General features: G+C 60.5%; 1 protein-coding gene across 1 annotated transcript in view; it reads right to left on the bottom strand.

The window, feature by feature from the left end:
• The window catches only part of TP53I11 (tumor protein p53 inducible protein 11), a 13272-nt gene extending 553 nt beyond the window's left edge, over positions 1-12719 (bottom strand). Inside the window, exons 1-7 of the mRNA XM_029915542.1 lie at positions 12284-12719; positions 3081-3152; positions 2267-2407; positions 1604-1662; positions 1360-1408; positions 939-1035; positions 6-21 (exon numbers count right to left, since the gene is read on the bottom strand). Coding sequence (XP_029771402.1) covers positions 6-21; positions 939-1035; positions 1360-1408; positions 1604-1662; positions 2267-2395 — 350 coding nt within the window. The 5' untranslated portion in view covers positions 2396-2407; positions 3081-3152; positions 12284-12719. The remainder of the gene's footprint in view (positions 1-5; positions 22-938; positions 1036-1359; positions 1409-1603; positions 1663-2266; positions 2408-3080; positions 3153-12283) is intronic.
• Between the last annotated feature and the right edge of the window lie 189 nt (positions 12720-12908).

The raw sequence follows: 12908 nt of genomic DNA, 5'->3' as shown, positions 1-12908 counted from the left end.
TCCACATGATCAGGGAGATGCCTGGGGGGCGAGGGACAAGGATCGGACTGGGGAAGGCATCCCGAGCCACCCGCCCCTGGGGGCAGGCGCAGGGGCGCATTCCTCCTCTTTTGGCAGACTTGCCAGGACCCAGACTTCCATGCCCCCCCCTCCCCAAACTAAATAAGCCATCACCATCTCACCTAACCCCATCACCATAGCTCTCCTTCCGCAATCTCCAACAGCCCCCCCCCCCCCCCCCCCCCCGCCCCAGTACTGGTGCAGAACCTTGAAGAATGAGTAAAAATGCAGTCAGCACAAGGCTGGGGAAACTGCATGGTCAAAGGCATGGAGGCTTTCTGAAATGGGGGGACTGGGCATCGTGAGCTGTGGCTGAAGTCCAGCGCCCACGGTGGGGTGTGGGGGAGGCAGGTTTGGGAAGGGAGGCTGGGTCCACCCCGCAGACCACCCCGAATGCCAGGTGGAGGAACTGGGCCTTGATTCTGCAGGTAAAGGGGGCCAAGGAACATTTTAGAAAAGAGGAGGCTTTAAAAACTGTGATTCAGTTTCCCACCACGCACTGGGTGTGACAAATTAGACAAGAAACAGAATGGTTCTGATGAGAGGCCCAAGGGTGGGAGGAGTTTTGCAGACACCGTGTTGATTGTGTCTCCTCCCCCAAGCTGTGAGGTCCTGGAGGGCAGGGATCGGGCCTCACACTCATCTCTGTCCCCCAATGACCAGGTGTGGGATACACACAGTAAGCACCCAGTGTTTGCCCCAGTCCACTGGGTGCATTCCAGCAGCAGCCACTAGATGGCAGCACACACCCAGCAGAGACTGACGACTCAGGGGAAGGGGAGGGAGCCGGGTTGCTGAGAAGGGGAGCCTGCACAAAAGCTTCCCCACGCTGCTCTGAGTCCCTGTTGGTTCCTAGCGTCTGCCCTAGCAATACTCACTGAGGAGGGCACCTCCATAGAGGCGGATGGGGGTCTTGCTGGTCACCTGGACTCCATCAAAGACCGCATCGTAGAGCTGGTCAGGGAAGGCTAGGGCCTGTGGACATGGGTGGGAAGTCCAGGGTGAAGTGGGTGGGGGTCGCTGTTGAAACATCCCTGGACATGTCCTTCATTCCCCCCAGAAGCAGGGCTGAGCTCCCTGGGGCAGTCCACTGTCAGAACCTTGACTGTTCCCCAGCCTTCCTGGCTCTGAATTCCCGGGGTGGGGGGGGCCGGGGAGGCAAGGAGCCAGGAATGTGGGCCACGGGATCTGCGTGCTCCAGGGCAGGCTGAGTACAGGTGGGAAGGAGTGCCAGGAGCTGGGACTGTGGAGGGAGCAGGGCACAGGCAGCCAGAGCCAGGGCCATGGGCGGGGGCTCACCATGATGGCGATGCCGGAGAAGAGTACAGCAGAAGCAAACTGCCAGACCCTGGGGACACATGGAGAGACAGGTCACAGCCAGGCCTCGGGGGACCCTCCCCTCTCCAGCCAAGGTGTCCAGGGATGGCTGGAGTCGGGGGGAGGGACTGAGATGGGACGGAATCTCAGGCATGAGGGTACAGGGGCCTCACTCGGCCCTCCCCCACAAGCCCGCACACACCAGAACTCACACGCAAGTGCTCACCTCAGCCCCAGAGGCTCCCGAACAGCAAACTTGATTTCATTACCCAGGACCTGGCTGATCTGTGGACAGATGGGAGTCAGGGGGCGCTCCCGGACCACCCGCTCCCCTCCTGGAGCCCCCTGGCATGCCCAGGGACCCACTTGGGCACTTCTGCTTAGCCAAAAGGTCACCCAGGCCAGGAAGGTCACACTGAGGCCACCCCCCTCTGCTCTTCAGGACACCAGAGTTTACAAGTTGCTGAAAATATGCTGGGTAAGAAGAAAAGCTCAGGGGTCCGCTAGACACGGGCTTGAAGCCTGGCTCTGCCACCTACAGGTATGGCCTTAGGCACATCCTGGGCCTCTCCGAGCCTCAGTTTCCTATCTATACAGTGGATCAGTAATGATCTCCCAGGGCTTAGCAGGCTTAAATAATACTTATACAGCGATTGTTTCAGTAACGGGCACATAATAAGCACGAAATTCATTCTAATGATCCGTCTTTGATTTTGTTATTATTCCCCTGACATCTCCATTAAGTTTCTAGAAATGAACGAGCCAGGTCCTGGGGCTCTTGCAGCGACACAGGCCACAACTGCTGTTCTCCCAGGCGGCAGGTGGGACCTGCCTCCCCAGATGGGTGTCGGGGTGGACCCTGGGCGTCCCTGGAAGGCCCTGGGCCCACCTTGGAGCGGTGCACCTCGCCGTCATCATCCTCCCCGCCCACGCCAAGGATCTTGCGGGTCTTCAAGCGGCTCACGAGGTCCGTCTGGCTGTGCTTCTTCATGAGAGGCGGGGGCTGCTTGGCCGCCATCTTGTCCTGGAGCTGAGAGGGGACACAAGCCTCAGCCTCAGGTCCTGCCCAGCTTCCAGGCGTCAGGGGCAACCAGATGGGACCTGAGGGCCTGGTGAGGCCTCCCTGTCAGGTGGGGCGGCAGGTGGAGCACCCACAAGAAATCTGAAGGCCCAGGCTTAGCACCTGGCTGTGTGAGGAAAGGGCAACTCTCTCTGCCTTCCTGGCCTCGGCTTCCTCATCTATAAAATGGGTGGGGAGGAGGCTCCTAAAGCCCTTCCAGCTCTGTGAGCCTCTCGGGCCTAAAGGGACAGGGTACGCCTCAGGGAACCAGGCCGCACGAGCCTTCCAGACGGCCTCAGAGGAAAGGCGTTCGGGCCCAGACAGAGACCAACACACAACAGTTCCTGGGAGGTGGTCTGGGTCAGTCTTGCCAGAAGAGAGATCATCTGGCAAGTCCTGGGGTCCAGGTCCCACACTGAACATTTGCCTGGACCATCCGTCTTCCTAGCAAGACCCCCTCCCTGTCTCCCAGACAATCTCCTTCAAACTGCAGGGGCTGGAGTGGGGTGACCCGAGGACCCAGTGGGGCCAGGAGGGCTGGCAGAAGGCCTGTGCCCCTCCCTGCCAGGGGCACCCCCTGCCAGCCTCTTCCTCTCCCCGGGTCTGCTCCCGATCCTCCCCAGCCCGGGTCCTGAGTACCTACTGTGTGCCAGGCACCGGTGTGGGAGACACAGAGATGAGCTGGCTGCTGGTCCTCCCCTTCAATCGGCACACCTATGCAAAGGAGATAAAAGTGTAGACTCCAGTGAGGCAAAGGCTTCCGAAGGCTGGCACTGGGCTGGGAACAGCCAGCACGTCATGGGAACTTTTTACACCCATTCTACAGATGAAGAAATCAAGCCCAAGGAAGTTCATCAGAGACGCAGTTGAGTAACTCCCGTAGGCCCCACCCCACCCCATGGCGTGTTCCAGCATCTTCTCCCAGCCCCACTTGCCTCTGGCAAGGCTGGAAACTACCCTCGTTCACAGACATCGCCTGCCCCTCCGCTGGGCTGGCTGGACCTCCCTGACTGGACCTCAGACCTGGGTCCCAGGCCAGCTGCCAGCTTGCGGGGGGGGGGGGGGGTGGCGCCAGCCAATCACGCCCTCCAAGCCCGGGTCGGAGCGGCCAGAGGCAGAGATGTCCTCGGGTCACCTCTGGTTGTCCAGCCTCAGAGCGCCTTCTAACAAAACAAAGCATCCCAACAAATCCACATCAGAACAGAGAACGCAACTGTGGGCATGTGGATATACGGGTTTAGACTCGGGCACAGGAAAGTAGCAAAGTAGCTCAAGTTTGGAACCAATCACACAAGTTGGTCTTGAGGGTCTCCGGTGAGTGATATTCAAGGCCAAGAGCCCACCCAACCCCCAGCCTTTGTGGCTGTGCCATCCCCTCCCCACACACTCACCCTGGGGGAGGGTAGGTGGCCAGGGGTGGGCAGGAAGGCCATTGTTGGGGAGGTGGCCAGCTCCCCCGGAGAAGGCCGGGTTTAAGCACTCTGTTCCTCAGGGCCAGGGCGCTGTCCTGGCACCTCGGCACTGGCCGTCACTTCTCAGGACTCCAGAGGCCACAGCCCTGTGTCCCGCCAGCTCCCAGGTGCACCCCCTGGAGACTGCCTGCAAGAGGCAGCCAGCCACTGCTGGTGGCAGCCGGGGGTCGCCCCCGTCACCCGTCCACAGCAAAGGAAGCACCGGGTGGCCCGGCCCTCACCCTCCCTTCCTCTTCCGGCCTCCCCTCTGGCCTTCCTTTCGTTTAATTTCCAAACGCAGAACGAACACTTTTTGGTTTGTTTGCAGTTCCCCACATTTCAGGACGCGTGTAGATCCACCTGCAAATTGGGACCCCTGCCCTGGTCACAGCCTCCCCTCCCCCCAGCCCCTGGCCACGCCCGATCTGCTGGCAGGCACCCTGGCTTTGTCTGTCTGTTTCCCAGGCTGTTACGTAAATAGAATCATATAGTCAGAACGGTTTGAGGCTGAGAACCAACCGTTCATTCAGCGCCGTGAGCGACGTGCCTCTGAGAGCCATCGAGCGGCTGGGCCCTTCAACCGCCTGCTCCTCTCGGTGGTCCAGTACCATCCCACGGGGGACAGACGTCCTGGGGTACCGACCCAGTCACTCACTGAAGGATTGCAGGGCTGTTTGCAGAGCCTGACCTCAGCCCCGTGACACTGGCCAGCACTCAGGCCAAGCTCACCAGGCCGGGGCTGTGTCAGCGACCCCAGCTCGGGGGATCAGCTGCCTTCCTCCGCCCGGTGACCCCTCGCCACCATCACTTCCCTCTGCGCCACAGGCCTGAACCCGCCGAGCAGGGTCTGTGGGGTGTGGCCGTGCCAGCCCGCAGGGACAGGATGCAGGAAGGGGACTCCAGGGTTCTGGGCTCCGCTGGACATCAGCAGCGTTCTTGGGTGGGACAGGCTTTCTCCACAGGCACCACCATCAGGTACCCAGGCTGGTGGCCCCGCTGTGGCCTCCCTCGGAGTCCAGCCCCCCAGCAAGGAGCTCACCACCAGCAAAGGGCCCGAAGGCCTCCCCGGGAAGAGGGAGGTCTCCTGGGAGAGGGATCCCTTGCGCCCGCCTCTGCACAGCTTACCCCCTGAGCACTGAGGTCTGTCCCTTCTTCACCCGAAGCACAGGGCCCTGCCCGGGGAGGGCTGCCTCACTCCTATACACCCGCCGCCCCTCCGTATGCCCTTGAACTTGCTTCCCTTCCCACTCCAGGTGTTTTTCAGCCTGGCCTCATTTTTTTTGTTTTTTTTTTTTTTCTTTTGAGAGAGAAAGAGAGAGGCAGAGCGAGAGGGAGAGAGAAAATCCCAAGCAGCTCCATGCCGTCAGCACAGTGCCCGACACGGGGCTCGATCCCACGAACCGTGAGATCATGACCTGAGCCACAGTGGAGAGTCGGAGGCTTACCCGACCGAACCCCCCAGACTGACCTCATTTTAACCCAAGTGAGGTCACAGGGCATCTCCCTGGGCTCCACTCCCAGCACCACGGCTGACCCCGATGTGCGTTCGGATCCAAATTCTGCCCCCTTACCTGCTGTAGGGCTCTGGGCAGCTCGCTGTGGCCCTCCCAGACTGTTTCTGCCCCGGGGAAATGGGGGTAATGAGAACCTTGGGGCTGTACAGTGCTGGAGGGAAAGGGAGCACGGGCAGGGCCTGGGGCAAAGTGCCCTGCCCTCCGCCCAGCTCCCACTTCCCTTTCTTCCTTGGCCATTCAGCCGTGCACAATGGAAAAAGCCTGCCCATAGGGCTGGGGCTTCCTTTCCAGAGCAGCTGCCTTCCGAAGGGCCTCAGGGCTTCCCCAGGTGAGGCCAGGCTGCAGGGGAGGCTGAGGGAAGGGCGGAGTGGAGGACGACCAGCCAAGCAAGGAACTGGTGCAGGGATACTGCAGGCTGCAGCCCCCTAAAGCCTGAGTCCAGGACCCTCCGCATCCTGCCCCGGGCTGGCCTCTCTGGCCTCAGTGTCCACTAAAGCCAGAACAACTGCCCCCAGGAGGGTCCTCCCTGCCCTTGGTTCCCCCACCTTGACACCCCTGGTTATTTAGAGTCAAATGGCCCCTCCTCCAGGCAGCCTTCCTGGGACACAACCCCTCCTTCCCTCCCCTGGACTCCCATGGGTCACAGTGTGGGCAGCCACTGGCCACTTCCAGACCAGACACCTAGTCACGTTGTGGGCACTTGGGGTCCTGGAGACCCAGGACTCTGAAGGCAGGGCTGTTATCTGGTCCAAGAATCCCCCCGCTGGGCCTCGGCCCACGGTAGGTGCTTGGTCAGCACGGGCGAGTGAGTGACAACCGGGCTGCAGGAGGCAGGCCTCTCGAACCCCACCCAGAACACCCAAGACCACACTCAGATGTGGCAGGGCCCTCGTGGAGGCTGTGTTCCAAACTCACAGTGCGGACAGGGCAGAAAGCTGAGGCCCAGAGAGAGCAGGGTCTGCCTCAGGCCACACAGGAGCTGCTCACGGAGTACAGGAAAGGGGCTCCGAAGGACTGGGTTCGGATTCGACATCCCCTACTGGCTGGTGGCCTCAGATGAGTGGGTCCAGGGTGCTGAGGGCATGGGAGAGTGGGCATAAATGTCTTGGCAAAGGGCCTGGCACGGGGCAGGGAGGGGTCAGGACAGGCGGGGAGCAGCCATCACTGGAAGGCCAGTGGCACTGGGCGGTGGCGGGGGGGGGGGGTCGGGAAGCTCCGTAGGTCTTGCTCACTGGGCCTGGGATGCTTCATGGCCTGTGAGGAGCTCAGCAGGTATTTGTGACCACGTGGGGAAGGGCTGAGAGCCCCCCTGCTGCTGGCCAAGGTCTGACTCCCTGCAGGACACTCCCCCCCAACCCAACATCAAGTGCAGGGACAGCTTGGGGCCAGGAGGGGGTCCCTGAGAGCTCCCAGTGGCAGTAAGACAGAGACCAGGAAGGGAGAGGCTCGTCAGGGGCAAAAGTGTCAGGGGGGATGGGGAGGGGCGCAGGTGTATACCTAATGATTAGGCAAACTTGGGCTTAAACCTCAACTCTTTCTCTTACTTGTCTGTGACCTCATGAAAGTTGCCTAATCTCTCTGAGCTCCCATTTCCTCCCTGGTGAAACCACACTACTACTTTTTAGCTCCCGGGGTTGTGATGAGACACTGGGGGGAGGCAGTGGAGGGCGGGGGGGGGGGGGAGCCTGGCACACACTGTGTGCTCCATACAGGACAGCAGTTAATGACACTGCCCTCAGGGGCGGCTGGCAAGGCCCTGCCCAGGTGGCAGGTCAGGCGGGGCCGGGGTCTCCCTCCCATGCTGGTCCTAAAGGACCTCTCCCCACCCCGCTATGGCTGCCTGGTTTCCATAGAAACGGTTGGACTGCAGCACAGTCCCTGGCATGGAGACTGCGCCCAGGAGGGCGGGCTTAGAAGCCTGACCAGTAGGGGGAGGGAAAAGGAGAGGAAGGGAGCCTGGGGCCCACAACACCCACCAGCTGATGAGCCTCCCTGGGGATTCAGGAGAGAGTCACTGGGGTCAGTGTCAGAGCCAAGAACCACTCCCTTTTGGAACAACACCCTCTGCTGGAGGGAGAATACCCCTGTCTGTCCCCATCTGGGAGGAGCTGCCCCCAAGTGCTCCACCCCAGGGCTGGGGGCAAGGGCAATGAGTACTGCCAGACCAGGGACTGTCTGCAACCCCCATGACAGCCCGAGAAGAGCCGCTGTATCATCACCCCCATTCTATAGATGAGGAAACTAAGGCCCAAGTGACTTATTCAAGCTTCTCCAGGTACATGGCAGAGCTGAAATGTGAACCACAGTAACTGCACTTTAAATAGATGTCTTGAGGGGCGCCTGGGTGGCTGGCTCAGTCTGTTAAGCGTCCAGCTTCGGCACAGGTCATGATCTCACAGTTCATGGGTTTGAGCCCCGCATTGGGCTCTGTGCTGACAGCTAGCTCAGAGACTGGAGCCTGCTTCAGATTCTGGGTCTCCCTCTCTCTCTGACCCTCCCCTGCTCACACTGTCTCTCTTTCTCAAAAATAAATATAACATCAAAAAAAAAAAAAAACCAGACGTCCTGAGAGGAGCCAGGGTGTGGGCGCAGGGGCAGTGGTGATGTCTGGTGAACCTGACCTCCAGGAAGAAGTAATCCTTCCTTCCTGGGGTCCAGCCTCCCTTGGGTGAAGGCCCTGTGGTTCTAGTGGGACCTGGAAAGGGCTGCGGCGAGGCCCATTGTTCTGTTATCACACTGGTGCAAAACAGCTGAGAACAGAGTCTGGGACAGGGCAGTGCCGGGGGAGGGGCCTCCGCGCCCTGCTCAGAGACACGCGGAAGCGAGGGGAGAGCCCCAGCAAGGAGGCCACGGAGGCCAGAGCCTCCATCATTCACCCCATTGTCCCTTCCTGGGGCAGCCCATCATCCCCTTGCCCAAGATGGGGTCTAAAGACCCCCAGCCCAGAACCCACAGGCCGGGCCGTCAGGCAAAAGTGAATCTCACATCTCCAGGGCTGTCCCGGAGAGGCTGTGGACAAAGGGACCCACGTTCATTACGAGCGCTATGCCTTTGAGTGGATTAACCATTTCTGCATGGTGAGTGGGGTCATCACGCCAGACGCACCAGGTGGCGGGGAAAGTTACAGCCAAACTAAGAAGTCACGGGACACAAAGGGGGCTGGACCCCAGCTACCTCACCGACATCACCCCAGTGATCTCCAAGATGCGGGTCCTGTGGCCCTCGGGGCCTGTCCCTCCAGCGTGTAGTTATTGTAAAGGCTGAGCCCGCCTGAGTCAGCCGCGCCCATCAAGAGGACGGGGAGTCAGCCAAGGGCAGGGCTGGATCATCTCTTGCAAGCGCGTGTCCCACATCACCTCTGGGCTCAGCGCAGATGCCAGGGGCAGGGTGACAGGTGGAGCTAGCACAGGAGGGGATGGAGTGGGATGCAAATCCCACTGGGACAACAGCCCCAGCGCCTAGTCAAGAAGGGGATTCCACATCCCGTTTCCAAGAACCTCCAGGAACATGGGCGCTGGCAGCCAAGCCCTGAGTCACCGGCGGGGAGACAGGACAGCCGAGGTCACCAGGGAGTCTGCCACCAAGGGAAAACCAGGGCCCGACTGGGAGATTCGATTTCTTCGATTAAAAAAATTAAAGAAATGGGAGCGTGGTCCCTGGGGCCCTCCCGGCTGTGAGAGCCGTGATTTGGCTTCTAAATCCACACTCCGGAGGCACACGGCAGCCTCCGGGAACACGCATATTTTATCTACTGAGTTCCCTTTGTTTTGAAGGTGCCTGATTTCCAGGATGGCAGAGGGAAGCCCAAACTTGCATCATAAACAAACATCTCTAAATCTTCAGGGACAAAAAAAATAAACATTCCCCGTGGGTGTTGGAAAGTGTTGGAAAGGGTGGGAAGACGGGAGGGGGGGGTCCCTGGGCCTCGCCCCAGGGTCTGAGCCTGCTGCTGTGTGCAAGGGGGACTCAGCCCTTGATGGCCATCCTTCATGACTCCGCAGGTCGCTGAGGGGGTCTTCCCCGTCCCCTACTGTCATTCACAAAGGGCAGAGCGCGTGGGGAATTTCTGTCCTTTGCAAGCAGGGAACAGGCCTGCCTCCCCACAGCGTGGTGACCACGTCAGGCCTCTCAAAGGCAGCCAGTGCTTCTGGATCCCAGGGGGCCATGATCATGGGGACAGCCTGGCTTCCGGGTGTCACGGGGCCAGAGCTCTTGTGAGGGGGCAGTGGACACACCTCAATCCCCCTACCACCCTTCCCCCCCTCCAAACCTCTAAGATGAGAGGCCAACAGGGGCAAAAGGAACTTCCTTGCAAGGATACCAACTTATCCAGAAGCAAGAAGTGATGTGCCCCTTGGGTGGGTGGGGGAGGCAGGCAGAGGGTCCCGTACTCTTCCCAGAATGCCAATGGGCCAGCAGGGACTGACCATCTCCCCCAGCCTTTGGGGCTCTGGATTAGCAATCAAAGCAATAGGTTAAGACGCCAAAGCCTTGTGTACCTTCATGGCCTCGGGCCAGGGACATCACCCCTCCAGGCCTCTTTCCCCATCTGTTAAATGGGCGCAATAGTGCCACCTACCATCCACTGATGAGGACATACACAACAACACCTAGAACAGTACCTGTGTCACAGTGAGAGCTCAGTGGTAATGTTGCTGCTGTTGTTCTCAGGCTAGGAGACTCCGCTTCTTTGCCTCAGTTTCTCACTTCACCATACCAGCTTCAAGAACAGTCCCCTTCAAGGGGCTACATGTAGGTACGGAATGGGGTGTTTACCGGGGATGGCCAAAGAAGGAACTGGGAGGAGAACAGGATCACTCTGAGTCCAGGGGAAGATGCTGCTGGGGGCACTCACGACACACGGGCAGGGAGAACAGACTGCAGAGGTAGGGGACCCTGTAAGGTCCTAAGCCCACGGTGGGGGTGGGGCGGTGCCCCCCTCCACGTTTCTACCTCTTGGTCAGGCCTGACCCTTGCAGGGACACAAACCAGTGTGGCCAACGAGTAGCCACTTAAGTGAAGAGAAAATATTACAGGCCAGGAGTCAGCACATCAGGCACCCCGCCCTGCTGCCACCCCTTTATATCCTGGGGTAACTTACATGCCACCACTGAGCACCCCTCCCCTCCTCTGTGAAATGGACAGGCTTCATTCCTTTCCAGCTATCCTTGCCTCCCATCTCGTCCCACCCCCTCACTCCACCCTAGCCACACTGGCTCCTTACTGGTTCTCAAATATGGACACATTCCAGCCTCAGGGCCTTTGCACAGGCTGATCTCTGCAGGATCTTCATTTCCTCCAAGCTGTTCCCACAGTTCGCTCTTTCGAAGCCTTGGCTCACAAGTCACCTCCTCAGGAAGCCCTCCTTGGCCACCTTATTTAAAATAGCACCCCCACTCCTAGCCTCAACACCCCCTGACACTCAACTTTTCCCCCTTCACCTCCCAATACACTCTATACTTTATTTTCTTATTTGTTCCTCTACCATTTTAAGTGTCAGCTCCATGAGGGAAAGAATCTTTATTTTGTTCTCAGCTTTGTCTCAGTGCCCGGAACTGTGTCTGGCACTTGACTCACTAAATCACCGTCGGTGTAGGGCCCACAAACAATTTGTTCAATAAGTGAAAAGTAAAGAAGAGTCTAGACCTGTGTCTATCAGGGGTCACTGCTAATTTCATCGCTGTCAGGAACACCTGTGAGGGACGGGCCTTTCTCCAGAGGGGCAGGAGGGCTATCCTGAGATGAGTGCAGCGTTGGGAGTTACTGCCAAGCCGGGGGTGGGGGCGGGGGGTGGCAGCGATCCAGCAAAAGTATGGACAGCTAGACAATGGTGAAGGACTTTGGGCCTCACTCAGCCCTCTGCTCCAAATCTGGAAGGACTGATAAAACCTCCAGCATGTGCGCCAGAAAAAGAAGCCAGGGCAGCTGGTTTCCGGGGTTCCCGAGCCAGAAGGGACCTCAGAGACCAGAGAGCCCACTTCATAGGTAGGATAACGGAGACCCGGAGAATACACAGTGCCGTATTTCCTAACAACCCAACAAGAAACACCTTTCCTCCTCCTGGGCCAAGTGTGAGGCTTCCGCTAAGGAACGCACAGCGTCCCCTTCTGGCCTCCCCACCCCCACCCACTCTGTGTCCCTGCGCTCTTTGGGCTGCAGGAGGAGAGGGTCTGCACAGGCCCGTGCCTTCTCCACACAGGCCACCAGACGTGTACGTCCAAGAGGCCGCACAGTCGGGGTGGCAGGGACTCCCCGCGGGACTGCCCCACCAGGAAAAGTTTGTCTGCAGGAAATCAACCAGGAAGCGCGGGGCGGTGGTGGGACGCCAGCTCGGCCTCGACCATCAGCGCGGGGCTTTGGAGGAGCCGCGGGGTTCTCGGGCTCCGCCCTGCTCCGGCCCCCGCCCACCTAGCTCCCGCGGAGAAACCTGCCCCCCCACCCCTGTGCCGCGAGGGGGCGGCAGGAGCCCAGGACTGGGTGGGGGCGGGGCGGGCGGAGCGAGGGGACGCAAAGCCAGCGCCGGAGACTGGGGGCCGCGCCGGGGATGCGCGCGGGGTTCTGGCGGTGCCTCGACAGCCCCCACCCCGGGTGGGTGCGAGTATTGTGTCCACGTCAGGGAGCCCCAGCCCACGCAGAGTCAGGCCAATGGCCCCACACTGCCCCCTTCCTGCTGAGCGCGCGACTTAGGAGAGACTGGGGGGCGTTGTCTCCACCTGTGCTTTCCTGACCCTCCCACCCAACAACTGGGGCTTAGGCGCGGCTTCGATTTCCGCCTCCTCTCCCCGACCCCCACCTCCCTCCCCGGCCCGGAGACGGGGGTCTCTCCCAGTCTGACTCCTTCCTCCTCCAACGTGTCCTTTATCTCCTAGCTCCAGACACTCACCCACTTTCTGAGACCCGGGCGGGAGAGCTGGGGACCCCAGGCGGGGAGCTCCGGGCTGTTGGGCGCCCCCACGGCCCGCCGAACCTGTAGGTCCGGCCAGCGGGAACTCCGCCACCGCGATCAGCGGCCCTGCGGGGGCGAAGACAGAAGGAGGGGCGCTCGGGCGCTCGCAAGTTTGTGCAGCGCACTCCTCGGACCGGGGAACAATGGCGATGGGGGGGGAGGGGACGGAGAACCGAGCGCGGGGACAACAGTCCGACCCCAGGGAGACAGAAACTGCTCTTCGCTCTTTCTCTCTTGCTCCAAAGCGCAGGGGGGAGGTAAGGGCGACATAAACAGTCCAACAGAGCAGAGACAGCTGAGCGAGAAAGCCAGGGGAGAGAGGGAAACCGAGGCAGAGGCAAGAGCGGAGAGTGGCGAGCGCCAAGGGAAGGAACCGAAGGGGCTGAGGGACTGCGCCTTGGGGGAACCGGGAGGGAACCCCTGGAGTCCCGGCAGAATCTGCCCGGGGCCAAAGGGTCCTGGGGTGCCCAGGTCGCGCGCCCGGAGCCCCCACGACCCTGCGGCCGCAGACGCCCCGCTGGGCTGGGCTGCGCTGCGCAGGCACCGGCCGGCGGCGGGAG

Source organism: Suricata suricatta, chromosome 11 (genome assembly GCF_006229205.1).
Source record: "Suricata suricatta isolate VVHF042 chromosome 11, meerkat_22Aug2017_6uvM2_HiC, whole genome shotgun sequence".
Lineage (NCBI taxonomy): Eukaryota > Metazoa > Chordata > Mammalia > Carnivora > Herpestidae > Suricata > Suricata suricatta.
The sequence above is the reverse complement of the archived record's forward strand: the minus strand, read 5'-3'. Positions and strand labels throughout refer to the sequence as shown.